Source organism: Leptonychotes weddellii, chromosome 9, assembly GCF_054177405.1.
Source record: "Leptonychotes weddellii isolate Sample4059 chromosome 9, ASM5417740v2, whole genome shotgun sequence".
Lineage (NCBI taxonomy): Eukaryota > Metazoa > Chordata > Mammalia > Carnivora > Phocidae > Leptonychotes > Leptonychotes weddellii.
Window position 1 is genome coordinate 66,263,799 of NC_138377.1, and position 13,545 is coordinate 66,277,343.

The 13,545-nt window shown below is 50.1% G+C and overlaps 3 protein-coding genes across 10 annotated transcripts in view; 2 read left to right on the forward strand and 1 right to left on the reverse strand.

Annotated features, from left to right (window-relative positions):
• RNASE13 (ribonuclease A family member 13 (inactive)) overlaps window positions 1–7,232 on the forward strand; it is a 38,099-nt gene extending 30,867 nt beyond the window's left edge. For 3 of the 8 annotated variants that reach the window (XM_081830799.1, XM_081830801.1, XM_081830800.1), the window contains 2 exons: window positions 4,451–4,895; window positions 5,178–7,232. In XM_081830799.1, coding sequence (XP_081686925.1) covers window positions 5,186–5,647 — 462 coding nt within the window. In that variant the 5' untranslated portion in view covers window positions 4,451–4,895; window positions 5,178–5,185 and the 3' untranslated portion in view covers window positions 5,648–7,232. Of the gene's footprint in view, window positions 1–6; window positions 193–3,151; window positions 4,208–4,450; window positions 4,896–5,177 lie in introns of those variants that run through there. The other 5 variants (XM_081830805.1, XM_081830803.1, XM_081830802.1 and 2 more) reach the window with 5 other exon arrangements.
• Window positions 7,233–7,407: 175 nt separating this feature from the next.
• TPPP2 (tubulin polymerization promoting protein family member 2) lies at window positions 7,408–10,686 on the reverse strand. The gene is made up of 3 exons (XM_081830807.1): window positions 9,233–10,686; window positions 8,830–8,983; window positions 7,408–8,067 (listed from the first exon to the last, which is right to left on the reverse strand). Exons 1-3 carry the CDS (start codon window positions 9,403–9,405, stop codon window positions 7,879–7,881), a joined length of 516 nt encoding a protein of 171 aa, XP_081686933.1. The 5' UTR covers window positions 9,406–10,686; the 3' UTR covers window positions 7,408–7,878.
• A 2,490-nt stretch (window positions 10,687–13,176) lies between these two features.
• The window catches only part of NDRG2 (NDRG family member 2), a 9,113-nt gene continuing 8,744 nt past the window's right edge, over window positions 13,177–13,545 (forward strand). The window contains exon 1 of the mRNA XM_081830808.1: window positions 13,177–13,244. The gene's annotated coding sequence lies outside the window, so the exon portion shown is untranslated. The remainder of the gene's footprint in view (window positions 13,245–13,545) is intronic.

A 13,545-nucleotide genomic window follows, 5' to 3' on the forward strand; every position in this document is an offset into this window, starting at 1 on the left:
GGGGTGAGCGGAGCTGGCTGAGAGGAGGGCCGGGCCTGGATTGGTGCCCACCCTTCGGAGGCCAGCCTCTCTCTCTTCCGGACTTCCACACAGCCTCTGGATACCGATGGAAAGCCCATGAGAGTTTCCCTCCAAGCAGGAGCAGATCCAAATTCTGTTATCCTAATTTTGTTACTCCTAGGATAAATAAAGGTAATGGGCTCATTTTTATAGACGGGGAAAGTGAAACAAACAGCAAGTTGGGGTCAGACGTGGGACTTGCTCTGGGTCTTTGAATTCTCATGACCTTTCCTGGAACAGCTGTGGGTCTGGAGGAGGCAGCACGGACAGAAGGTTGGAATCCTTGGCTCCCAAACCAATGCCTTTAGACATGCCAGGATGTAGGAGAGGGGGACCTGCTCCGGGGTTGAGAGGCCTCATTAGGTCATTCTATCTCAGAAGCCATTGTCAGCTCCCCCTTTAGCTACAGAATAAAATTCAGATTCCTTGGCCTGATAGTCAAGGTCTGCCGCAGAAGCGCCTCAATTCTAGCCAAGGTGGTTTTCTATATTTTCTTAAACACACCTTTCATAATCCTCTTTATCTCTACTCAACTCTTAACTGTTCCTTGAGATCCATCCCAAGGTCCCAGGATGACCTGCCCCTCACACAGAAAATTTGCTCCGATGTCCCCCAATTCAGAGGGATCTTCTCCATCTCTAAATTCCTACAGTTCTGTCTTCAAGATGTACAATTTTCTGCCTTGAATCGTTGGTTTTTCTTCATATGTATTTATCATTTTCCTCCAACTTAGACTATCGATCTTCAGAAGACAAGGACCACCTATATAATACTTTTTTCCTACTTCCCACAGGGATAGCTTAGTGTCTTGCATATAAATGATTCTTAACTGATTCAACTTCTGGGTTAGAAGGCATTCATTGTGCCCCTGAATGATCCTAGTCCCAGGTGGGACCAGCAGCAACCTCAGCACTGGTTAGCAAATGGAGGAACTGACAATCCAGCTCCTGGACTTCGACCCTGGGGTTGAGGTGAAGTCATGACAAGAAGGTTGAGCTGCATGAAGCAATCCTTTGGGTTCAAGGACAACCCAGGAACTGCCCATGACATGCTATGCTGGTTGGATCAATTTGGGTTGGATAGGGCAAAAAAGTGACCCCACTGAGTTTGTGGTAAGCTCACTCTCGGCAAAATCTTGGGGTTCCCCTCAATCATAAGGAATCACCCCTGCACCTGCCATGCTAGCCACTTGTTCTGGGAGGAAAGGAGGGAGAGAATGTGTAGAGGACTACAGGCAGAGGGTCACCCTTACAGGAAAAACAACTCAAAAGTTTCAGTGGTGAACATTGGTGAACATTCTTGCTGGTAGAAAAACCATCACTACTCAAAGCAAAATCTAACACAAATATTTCTAAGTTCTGGAGATTTGCCAGCCCTTTTCAATATATAAGGCATAAGTAATTCTGCCCTTGTTAGGAAATTTGATGCACTCATTAGACCAGGGTTTCTTTTCTTTCTTTTTTTTTTTTTAAGTGTACTTATTTTTTTTAGTAATCTCTGCACCCAACGTGGATCTTGAACTCAAGACCCTGAGATCAAGAGTTGCATGCTCTTCTGACTGAGCCAGCCAGGTGCCCCAGACCAGAGTTTCTCAACCTCAGCACTTTTTACATTTGGTCTAGATAATTCTTTGTTGTCGGAGCTGTCTTGTGCAATGTCGGATGTTTAATGGCATCCCTGGCCTCTACCCAATAGATGCCAGTAGCCCCTCCCAGTTGTGACAACCAAAATTGTCCCCAGACATGACCAAATTGCCTGCCCCTGCCCCCGTTGAGAACTACTAAATTAGACATATGACCTTGAGCAAACTACTCTCTCTCAAACTTAGTTTCTTCATCTCTAGGGTAATTCTCATGTATGTAAAGCCCAGTGTAATGAGGCAATGAATTCCACAAATCTCAGATCTTGGGAGCAGATGAAACCATGACAAGGATGTCAGCATGGAAGCAGCAGTGCTGTGGATCAGCACCTTGAAGATAGGATTTTAAAGACCGGGCCACTAGAATTGCAGTCTGGAACCCGAAGGTCCATTGCACACTCAGCACCTTTCTTGGTCCTGTGCTCGGGCCTTTGTAACATGCTTATACGTGTGTCTTTCTTGCTGAATTATACATGTAATCTGGGCTGGAGCTGTTTTATTTACCTTTATACTGCCCCCAACATTTGTCCTAGTGCTTTTCAGACGGTATTTAACAACTTTAAAAAAATAAATAAAAAAAATTTTTTTAAGGTAATCGACACAGGGCATGGCTAATAATAGAAAGCTTCATGAAGATGAATTTTAAGTCAGGTGTCAGAAGGGGCTCTACGTTGGCAGAGCAGGGATGCGGGAGGTCACTTGGATCATCTGGGGAATAAAAGAGGCTTTGCTGATGTTCAGTTGGGGAAAAAAGCGAGTTGGTGTAGAACCTAGGAGATCAAATCTAGTTATACGTTGTTTATACACCGTGTGATGGTTGAAATTCACGTTCATACTGACCATCTCACTTTCTTCTTGCAGCCTCATGAGGTAAGGAAGGTATTCATCCCATTTTATAGACGAGGAAGCAGAAATTCAGTAGGTTATCTGATATCAAGTCCTGAACTCTTTCCTCTATCAAGCGCTGTTTCATTTCTGTAACTGTGTGTGCAGAGCGGAGAGGTGGTAGGTGGGCATCGAATGAAGGAAAAGGAAGACCAGGAGCCTTTCATGAAAAGCCCCTACCTCTTCTCAGAGAAGTTGCAGCCTTGAGCAAATAGGGAAGAAGAGGCATGCTTTGAGGTGGGGACAACAGCCGACTTCCTCAAAACCAACACTTGAGTCAACCAGGCTTAGGCACCTCCCTGCAAGTCTCCCACTCAGTGTTGGCCTATAGCCCCAGCCTGAAGGATACAGATGAGCCACCAGCCTGTGTGGGCTTCACCTTCACTTGCTTGGCTGTGCACACTTCCCTGGGGGTGGTCTTCCAAGCAGAGCCTTCTTAAACAGGATTTCCGGGTTGAGACTTCACATGAGCTAGCTCAGTGGAGGTGATGGGGGTAAGAGTGGAAGGAGGTGAGGAACAACATCCTGGGTAAAGGAGGTGGCATGAGCCAGGTTGAGGAGGTGGAGGGTGGCACAAAGGGGGAAACAGGCATGGATGGAGATGCAGTTGGAGACATGGCGGGGGTCAGGTCATGGAGAGTCTCCCGTCCTGCGAGGTGTAGAGCCTTACTGGAGTTGGAGAGCATGTGGTGTCCCAAAGAGGGGAGAGCCTGAGCAGGGGAAGAGACAGGGACGGAAGGGACAGTTTCAGGAACAGTCTTAGGTGTCAGGGCTGTGTGACTAACGGACTCATGCTCATAATAAGTACTCACCAGGTGCCAAGCACTGGGCTAAAAGCTCTTGATCTACATCGTAATGAATTCTCATAGTGCCATGAGGCATAAAAGATTACCCCCATTACTAGATGAAGAAATTGCAACTTAGTGTGTTTTTAGCAAACTTAGATTGGTGATACACAGCCTGTCAACAGCAGGGCCAGGATTCAGCCAGGATTTCTGGTCTATTTGACTCAAAAGCCTTGCTCTTAACCACCTTGCAGCCACCGCCTCCCCACGGTGGGGTTAGGGAGCGGCGAGGGCCTAGGATCACAGATTTCTTGCATAGGTCACTGAGGAGCCAGGAGCCAGGCAACACGGGGGGAGAAGCAAGTTGTGGGGAGGACGGGTTCAGTGTTGGACCCCAGTTCATACCGGCAGGAAGAGCCACGCCAGCACCCCCAATGCCTCCGTGCCCTGCACCACCCCCAGACTGCACACTGGCCTCGGAACACGCGGGGCTCTGTGTTCTGACTCCTGGCTCCCATTCCCCGGGACGCAGGTGGAGTAGGCTGTCCTCCGAGGAAGCCCACCAGCCGGCCAACACCCTGCAGGGAGGCCAGGCCGTGAGGCCTGTGGAGGTCAAGGGCTGCGTCTGGCAGGCTCTCTAGTTCTCATGAAGCAGCAGGTGCTGACGAAGAGAGTTAGGAGTCCGGCCCTTTCCCCACATGGCAAACTACAGTAAGAAGCTGATCCTCTGGGCTCACGGGCCCACACTTCCTCACGTCCAGGCTATGCTGTCTAATCCCACCTGACAGGCTGGAGGTTTCCGGGAGTGCTCGGACTCTGATAGGGCCTGAGGTCGGAGGTGAGGGAGCCGGTTGATAGTGTGATTGGGACCGGTGTGGAGGTGATGATGGGGACTGTGGGGGTCCACGCTGAGGTCTCTGGTTCTCAACCCAGCACTCAGTGGGAGGCCCTTGTGTGCGTGCGCGTGTGGCCTCCGGGGCGAGTGGGTGAGCAGCAGACCCTTTGTTCTCTGAGGGTCAGGAATAAGCAGCACTTTGTCCCTCAGAAACATGACAGTACTTTCCTTCTCACCTTTCCACAGGAGCACAGCCTACGGACCAGAGAAAACATCAAAGAAAACCTAAGAACTTCGAGCCTTCTGCCAAGGAGCTGGAACTAAGTGTTCTGATGACAGCAGAAAGGAGACCAGACAGCAATGTCTCTATCCTCCCACCCATCCAACCCCCTCAGCACGGAGGCTCCTCCAACTCAGGGGACACTCCCTCCTCCCAGACTGGTCTTTGTCCAGAGAGCTCCCTAGCCTCTTCTCACCTTTGGGCTGTCTTTGGCCTCAGGCAAGAAGAATTCCTGCCCCTGCTCCGGCCCCGCTTGTCTTCCAGCCCCCGTCCTTTCTCCACAGCAGTCAGACAGTCGTAGTTCAGCCTGTTCCTTCTGTCCCCTTTGCATTTTTTACCAGAAAGGTTGACCAGAGCCGGGGATAATCGGGAAGAGTCCCTCACCCAAGGACCAGTTGGACCTCTTATTCTGTAAGTGTTACAGTTCACAGACTGGGTGAAGCTGAGACCCCCGGGTGGACCAAAGGAGTGGGTGGAGTGGCTGAAGGTGGCCGGCCAGCTGAGTGACTTTGGGCAAGTGTCTCCTCTTTCTGGGACATGAGGACCTGGGTTAGATTATCTCTGAAGTAGAGTCCAGCTCTTAGGGTATAGGGGAAGGCCCATGGCGAAGGCTGGGGGAATGCTGGAGGCTCTGGGAAGGGGCAGACAGCCACTCTAGACCCACCTCTGCCCCCAACCACCTAACTCTACCAGCAGGAAGAATGGCACCAGCTGTGGCCTGGCTCCTGTTTCTCCAGCTTGTTCTAGGGCCAACTCTGGTTGTGGACATCAAGGTGCAGATTGCCATCAAGAACTTCCGCATATTACACATCGACTATCCCCGGGTTAGCTACCCAAAGGGTTTCCAGGGCTATTGTAATGGTCTCATGGCCTATGTGCGGGGCAGAAAACAGAGCTGGTATTGCCCCCAAATCCATTATATGGTGCATGCCCCCTGGAGAGAGATCAAGAGGTTCTGCAAGTACAGCGATAGCTTCTGTGAGAATTACAATGAATACTGTACACTCACAGAGGACTCCTTCCCTGTCACGATCTGCTCTCTGGCCCCTAGACAGCCGCCTACGAGCTGCTACTACAATGACACCCTAACCAACCAAAGGCTCTACCTGCTCTGTTCTGGAAAGCACGATGCTGAACCGATAGGTATCATCGGCCTCTACTAGGAAAGGCAGGCTTTCATTCTGAACTGGCCCCTACTGCCACCACACACCAGCCTGTCCCTATTCCCAAACCTCTGATCCCTGGTATAAGGCTTCCTCCCTGACTTCAAAGGCAGGCAGGATCCCCTCCCAAGAGACCAGGGAGGTAGGACAAATGTCTCGAGCTTCAGTCACCATGCAAAGTCATGCTGCCTGGTAGCCTCTTTCCAACTTGTTTACCTCCTTTCTTCCCCTACCATCCTCCCTCTCCCACAGACAGTCTTACCCACCCAAGAAGCTGACTGTGTCCAGTTGGGAGTGACTGTCCATCCACTGGGCCAGATCCTGATTCCTGAATGGAGGCCCAGAGCCTCAGCTCACACCATGGCAACCGGCGCCCAGCTCCATATCTCAACTCCCCATCCCCAACACCCTTCTCTTCTCAGCCTTCCCCATCTCCCTTAGGACTCTCCACTCACTCACCTTTGCAGTAGGTACCTCTAGCTACAGGGACCTCCCTGAGACCCTTAGACTCATTCTAGCCTCACTTCTCCAGAAACCCCCTCAGTTCCCCATCTGCTCCTCTCTATGAAATCACTGATCTTTTCTCCACATCACCTGTTCTTTCCTTTCTTCTCTACCACAGAGCCCAGGGTAGTCGCTCCCTGACATTCCCAACCTCCCGTAGTCACCCTGTCTTCCTTTCTCTGACCCTTTTTCCTTCCATCCTTCTCATTGTGGCTCACTGGAGTTTCAAGTTACCTTCTCTGACCTGTTCCCTCCAAGATTACTGCATCCCTTTCCTTCCCAAAGCTCCTCCTGACACCCCCCAAACTCCAAGATCTCCTGCTGACAGGACAGGGCTGAGGTGAGCCTGGCTGTAGTCACAGAAGGTTTTAAAACCACATCTGAGAGGGGGCGCCTGGGTGGCTCAGTTGTTAAGCGTCTGCCTTTGGCTCAGGTCATGATCCCGGGGTCCTGGGATCCAGTCCCGCATTGGGCTCCCTGCTCGGCGGGAAGCCTGCTTCTCCCTCTCCCACTCCCCCTGCTTGTGTTCCCTCTCTCGCTGTGTTTCTCTCTGTCAAATAAATAAATAAAATCTTTAAAATAAAATAAAATAAAATAAAACCACATCTGAGTGATGTAAGATATAACCACTGGGTGAAACTGGGCTGAAGGGTATGTGGGACCTCTCTGTACTATTTTTGCATCTTCCTGAGACTCTATAGTCATTTCAAAATAAAAATATAAAAACACATCCGAATCAGTTTCTCATTTCATTCCTTTTTCCTCAGCGCACCAGAACTCCTACTCTTGGAGTCCTGGAGGCCACCCATCTCTGGCTGTCTTCCTGGGCTACCCTTAGCAGTGAGTGGGATCTTCTGTTCCATGTGTACCACGATGGAGGTGGGGTGGGGCAAAACTCAGTTCTGGGCTGGGTGTTTAAAATGGATTCTCTCGGGCGCCTGGGTGGCTCAGTTGGTTAAGCGACTGCCTTCAGCTCAGGTCATGATCCTGGAGTCCCTGGATCGAGTCCCGCATCGGGCTCCGTGCTCGGCAGGGAGTCTGCTTCTCCCTCTGACCCTCCCCCCTCTCATGTGCTTGCTCTCTCTCATTCTCTCTCTCTCAAATAAATAAATAAAATCTTTAAAAAAAAATCATTAAAAAAAAATTTAAAAAAAATGGATTCTCTCCCCCACTCCCCTAGCTTGAGCACAAACTCGTAATAGGAGTCAAGCCGAGTAAGTCCTTGGCCCATTCTAGCTGGTTTCTATTTCTCCAACAAAACCTGGACTACAACAGATGAGGAAGGTAGAGGGACAGGGAAGCATCTAGTTGGTGGTGTCTGGGTCATACTATGTCAAATCAGGAATTGCTACTCTCCTCTGGGAGATAAGATTGGTGGATACCAGTAACGTATGAATGCAAAGGAGCAATACTTTCGCCTCCACATCTGGTTTGTCTCTTACCCCCAAATATATTCCTCAGCTCTGTTCTTAGAACCAGTTGTTGAAGGGAATGCTAACTTCTGGCTGGGAGGCATGAGGCTAAGTAGAGAAAGGGTGCGGAACTGGAAACCCTGACTCCTCGGGCTCTCTCTTCTCTCTGCACTGGTGGGCCCATCTATCCCTCATCCTGACGGACGACAGGGCTCATTGGCTGCTGTACACACAGATGTTTATTGTTCCCTATGCTCCCTGGTGTTTACGATGCCAGGCTGAGGACTAATTGACCCTAGTTGTTGAGGCTACTTCTTATTTGCTGCTCTTCTTGTCATAGGTGCCAGCATCCTTGTAGCCACTCACATAGCCTGAGTTGTCAGTCGTCTCTTCCCGTCCTGCGATGCCTTTGCCCTTGCCACTCTCATCAAAGCGCTCCTTGTGCGTGCCCGTGTACTTGCTGGTGTCCGTCAGCCGGCTCACCCCACCCAGTGTCGTTGCTTTCTGCAAGCCAGAGGAGGACGGGTCTGATCCCTCTCTCTTCCCCTTCGCTGTCACACCCCTTCTCTAAAGATGGCCTCTGATTCTGCTAGTACGCTGTGCTCTGTTCTATCATTGGCATGGGGCTGCTTTCTCTAGGGCCCAGATGCAGCCATGGGTGGGAACTGTGGCAAAAGCCATCCACTCCTGAGAGTGGAAGAGTTTGGTGTGTGGGAAGGCATGGGGGTGTGTGTGGATTTTTCTATTTCCAAGGGAGTTATTGTGACCAGGCTGCAGCCAGAGGACTTCAACCCCAGACCCAATATGCAAGGTCCCTCCTACTGGGAGGGCCCTATTTGAAACCTAGAGTAGAGGGAACTTAAAATAGAGAGGGGAAAAATAGGGAACAGATGGAAGGTGAGAGGCAGGAGGTCAGAGATTACACCTTACAGAAGATCAGGAAGAGGAGTGGGAATCAGGTACCAAGTCCTCTGCACTCAGCGTTCCCCACCCAAAGCTATCTGGACACTTGGGAATAAGTCTAAATTTTGCTATTAAAATAGATGTGGACCCCTCTCTGGGCCACAAGGTTCTCATCTCTGAAATTACTAGGTGATCTCTAAAGTCTGTTCCAATACCAACAGGGCACCGGAGGCTTTCTGCCTTGTCTCCCTACAGTATTACTAATGGCAGAGGTGAGGGACAGTGGAAGGTGGGAGGGGAGATAGGAGCAGCAGGGATCTGAGGAAGTCCGGTCAAGGGTGAGGGATGAAGCATGTCACTCACGGTAACACCAGTGGTAGCTGGATCCTTGCCTTCCATGAGTTTATAAATGTTCTCCAGAGCTTCATCTGGGTTCTTGTCCTTGAATTGTTTCTGGCCCAGTTCCTTCATTGCCTCCTGGAACTGTTGAAATGTGATGGTTCGGGCATTCTTGGCCCTGGTCAGTCAGATAGAAATCCAAAAACTCTGGAACATGAACTCATCACCTTCCAAGGTCCAACCTTCCCCTCACTCGGATTTGGCCTCTTGACACTGAGTGTCCTGAGGACAGGGAATAGCACAGGGCCAAGGACCCGGTAGGTGCTCAGTAGATCCATTATGCATGTTCTGCTCCATGTACCCTTCCGTGTCCCACTGCCTTGTTGGTTCTACTCACCATCCCTACCTCCCATCTCTGGTCCCTTACTTGACTTTGCTGAATACGATGTCCACATCAGTGGAGGTGACTGTCTTGCCATCCATGATGCCACAGTCTTTGCATAGCTTGGAGAAGTTTTTGTTGTTCATTTCAGTGCCACTGCTCGATGATTCTCCAAAGACAGCAAACCTCTGGAAAGTTTTCCTTGCTTCTGATGCCATGATCAACTGGAGGTAGGGGAGGACAGCACGGGGGGAGACTTGGGGGTGAAGGAGGAGGGGACGGGAGGACTGAGGAGTAATAAGGATGGGGGTTAAGATAAAATCAGGATCAGTAATAGGAACAAAGCCCCTCTTCCCTGTCCCTCTCTTTCCTTTTCCCCCTCACTCCCATCCCACCTACTGTTTCCAGCATTGGGGTACTAGTGTGGATCCTACATACTGAATAATCACACTACCACCCACTTCCCCACCACTTTTGTGCACCTAAGAGTACCCGAATGGTGTCTGACCCTTCCCAGCCTTTGTTTATGTGTGTGCAGGTATGTGGGAGCCAGCTGAGCGGAGAGACTGTGTGGCAATAGGGAAACAGACAGGGGAGGAGAGGGAAGCTTCTATGACCTCAGCAGTGTTTATGTGACATCACCTCCAGCCCCAGCTACAACCCTAGTCTTGGGAGTGGAGTCCTTTCACTTCCCCACTTTGCATGCCACATTGAGCAAGTTGCCAACCTTCTGATCTCTCCAGTTGATCAAGCTCTCCCTCATCATTCCAGCCCAGCCTGACCCAGTCTTCTGGGTCCTGGTCAAATTGGTTTATGCTCTGCCCCAAAAAGCTGAGAGGAGCCCAGGGAAGGGGTTAATGAAAGCAGTCTGGCATCAGCCCAACAGTGCCCTCCTTTTTAGTCTCAAGCCCAAGATAGTGACCGACATGGAGAATCCCAGTGGCTTTGGCAGACCAACCTCAGTGAGAACTTTAAATGGTTTCCAATGTTGGGCCCAACATGGAAAGAGCACAGGCCTTGGAGTATAACAGATCTGGGTGGGTCAAGGTGAGCGAGGTCAGGGTGAGGGTGAGTCTCAGACTCTGAAAATATTCCATGTACGTTTCTGTGGAGGTCAGGGATGTTCCTTAGGGGTTTCTCTTTGGCCTGTTCTCTGGTCAGAAGCCATATAGATGGATGAACTAAACAGGGCAACTAGGTTGGTGACTTCCCTCCCCTTCCCTTCTAATCAGTCACCAATTCCTATGAATGTCACTTCCTTGTCTAACAAACCCTTTCTTTCCATTCCTATTGCTCCCACACTTACTCAAGTCCTTGTCATCTCCTATCTAGTTGATTTTCCTGGCTTCTAAAGGATCTCTCTCCTAGGCGCACCTGGATAGCTTAGTCAGTTGATTTGAGTGTCTGACTTTTGATACCAGGTCAGGTCCTGATCTCAGGGTTGTGAGATTGAGCCTGCCTGTCGTCGGGCCCCTCACTCCGTGGGGAGTCTGCTGAAGATTCTCTCTCTGTCTGCCCCTCCCCCTAAAATAAATAAATCTTTAAAAGAAAGAACGAACGAAAGAATCTCTCTCCTAAATGGAATGCTCCCCCCCATAATCCATCTTTATCACCCACCCATCAGATTAATTTTCACAAAACGATTTTTTATCTATTAATCCTGCTCAAGGGGTGCCTGGGTGGCTCAGTCGGTTGAGCGTCTGCTTTCGGCTCAGGTCATGATCCCACGGGGTCCTGGGATCGAGCCCCATGTCGGGCTCCCTGCTCAGAGGAGAGCCTGCTTCTCCCTTTCCCTCTGCCTGCCTCTCTGCCCACTTGTGCTCTCTCTCTCTCTGTCAAATAAATAAAATCTTTAAAAAAAATGTTTAAAAAAAAATCCTGCTCAAGAATGCTGTAAGTATCTTCAGTACCAAGACTCGTTGCCTGTCATTCAAGGACATTCACACTAGGCCCACACTTTTACCAAACAACACCCAGTTCTCATCCGTGTTATTCTTCATCTGGAACCATATGGCTTGATAGGCTACCTCATAATGGCAAGAGCGTAGCCTTGGAGAGGAATGAATCTGGGTGGGGATTTGAGTCCTGGATTTGTTATTTACAGCACTAGTTGGTTGGCTTTGGGCAAGAGACTAAAGCTTCTATTTAAGAAATCTCTGAGCTTCCTTGAGTCCCTCATCTGTACTGTGAGGACAATAACAGTATTGCGGGATAATACACAGGAAGTACCTTGCACATAGCAGCTAATACTGAATTCTTCAAAGTAACTTGTGTATTTCTGCCCTCAAACTTTCCCTCATGCTCTCTTTCTTCCTGGATAGAATGTTCCTCTCTCCCACTCAAATACACTGTGCTTGTACTCCTCACAGGGTGGTACATTGTAGAAACAAAACCCTTTTCCTCCTCTGAATTATACCAAGATAATGGTTCCTAGTCTGTAGGCTGTAGTCTCCTGGGAGAGGATTTCTGACTTATTACAAGGGCCCCTGGAATCTCTATGTACACAGAACACTGATCATCAACTAAATAAATAATATGCTTTGCACACGTAAGTATTACTAAAATACATAGGTGTTATGATTATCAGAATTCTATACAAACTGGGGTGCCTAGCTGGCTTGGTCAATAGAGAATGTGGCTCTTGATCTTGGGGTTTAAGTTCGAGCTGCACATTGGGTGTAGAGATTACTTGAAAATAAAATCTTAAAAAAAAAAAGAATTCTCTACAAACTCATTTAAAAATATTGCTGAATTCATGGTTTGTCTCCATCAGAAGATACTAAAACCATGAAGTGGGAATGGAGATCTCTGATCTCCCACATGAGAAAGGTGCAAAATGATTGCCATAGGATTTATTGCCCAATCTTGTATAAGCATCATTTTTCTTAACTTTTTCTATATTTATTACTTCTCCCACCTACTCCACCATAAGCTTCTAGAGAGGGTAGGACTACCCATCACACTTCTTTGAATTGCATGCATACAGTGGCTCGCACAAAGTAGGTACTTAAAACTGTTGCTTCATTGAAGGTATAGTTTGAAGCTGCTTCTGGCCCAAGGGAAGGAAGTTAGACAGAGATTACCCTGGTTGGGTCACTTACAGCTGGGCTGCGCTGGGACCTCCCTGACGGAGAACCCTACCTTAGGGCTTCTGCCTCATTTCTGCCTCTGGGAGGCTGAGACCCCTAAGCCGCGGAAGCAAACAGATCCCAATGGAAATTTCCCACCTCCTGCCCGCCACACGCCCCTGCCTAGGCCCCTTATCAGGTTCCCCCTGAGTCATCCTGACCCAGAGACGAATTTAGATGCTGGAACCTCCAGGTCCCTCCCTCCCCCACTCCAAGTAAGACTACTTTAGACACATCAGAGATTGCGGCAGGCAGGCAAGGCAGAAGCTCTTGCTCTGGGCGTTCTTCCTTCCCCAGCTCCAGGAGGGCTGGTGAGATCTCTCTCCTGTCCTACACAGCTTCATCTATGATCCTAGAAGCATGCCGGCAGGCTTTTCCTCGTCCAGCAGAGTGTTAAACTGGCATCCAGAGGGGAGAGGGGACTAGGCAAGCTGCCAGGGTGCCCAGCTTCTGGGCCAGTTTCTGAGGGAAACAGTTATGAAGAGAGTGGGGGAAGGGAACTGAGGAAAACTTCGGTGCTCCAAATTGGGAGAAGGTACCGGGGTCCTTTAGATGTGAGGCCCTTGAAAGCCAGGTTTAATCCTGAACAGTTCTCCTACTCCGGGTCACCTCCTCCCTCTTGGCCCCTCCTTCTTTCCAATAGACCCTGCCAAGTGGGGATGAAAGGGGCATTGATGTTCCTTGGTTGGGAGGGGGTTGTGGGTGGTGAGGGGGGTGGTGGGGGGGTGGTTCCCAGGCAGGAGGGGGGAGGGCTATTTGGGGGTCTTGGGGGGGCAGTCTGTGCTGGTGTTGCCGTTGGCAGCTCCAGTTCCATTGGCCATTGTTCCTAACTGGCCTGCCGCCCAGCCCCCGAAACGGTAACCCAGGAACCAGGCTGAAGGAAGATGGAGTGAGGACCCTGGTGGGGAGGCGGCGCTGGAAGGGTGCAGGTGGGGAGAAATTCAATCTGGTTTCCTTGTGCCTAAGACAACTTCGGAACCCCACGGGAACCCCACCCCCCAACTATCCCATTCCAGGCGGGCTTCCTCTAGGGGCACAGGGAGAGTGCATCTACGGGGGGGGGGGGGGCGTAGGACAGGGTGAGTGAGGAGTCTAGGACGGCAAACCCACCCCAGGCCCTGAGAGTGACCCGCAGCAGTCCCTGAGAAACCACGGCCTGGGCACTGAGATTCAGCCGGGCAGAGCTGGTCTCACCCTCCTTCTCTGGGCCGGACTAGGAGGGGTTAGCGC

Excerpts from the sequence above, each read along its gene's own strand:
- TPPP2 (XM_081830807.1), bottom strand. The coding sequence starts at position 9,405 with ATGGCATCAGAAGCAAGGAAAACTTTCCAGAGGTTTGCTGTCTTTGGA. Across the intron at positions 8,984-9,232 it reads ATCGTATTCAGCAAAGTCAA|GGCCAAGAATGCCCGAACCA; the intron begins GTAAGGGACCAG and ends CTGACTGACCAG. Across the intron at positions 8,068-8,829 it reads CAGCTACCACTGGTGTTACC|AAAGCAACGACACTGGGTGG; the intron begins GTGAGTGACATG and ends TCTGGCTTGCAG.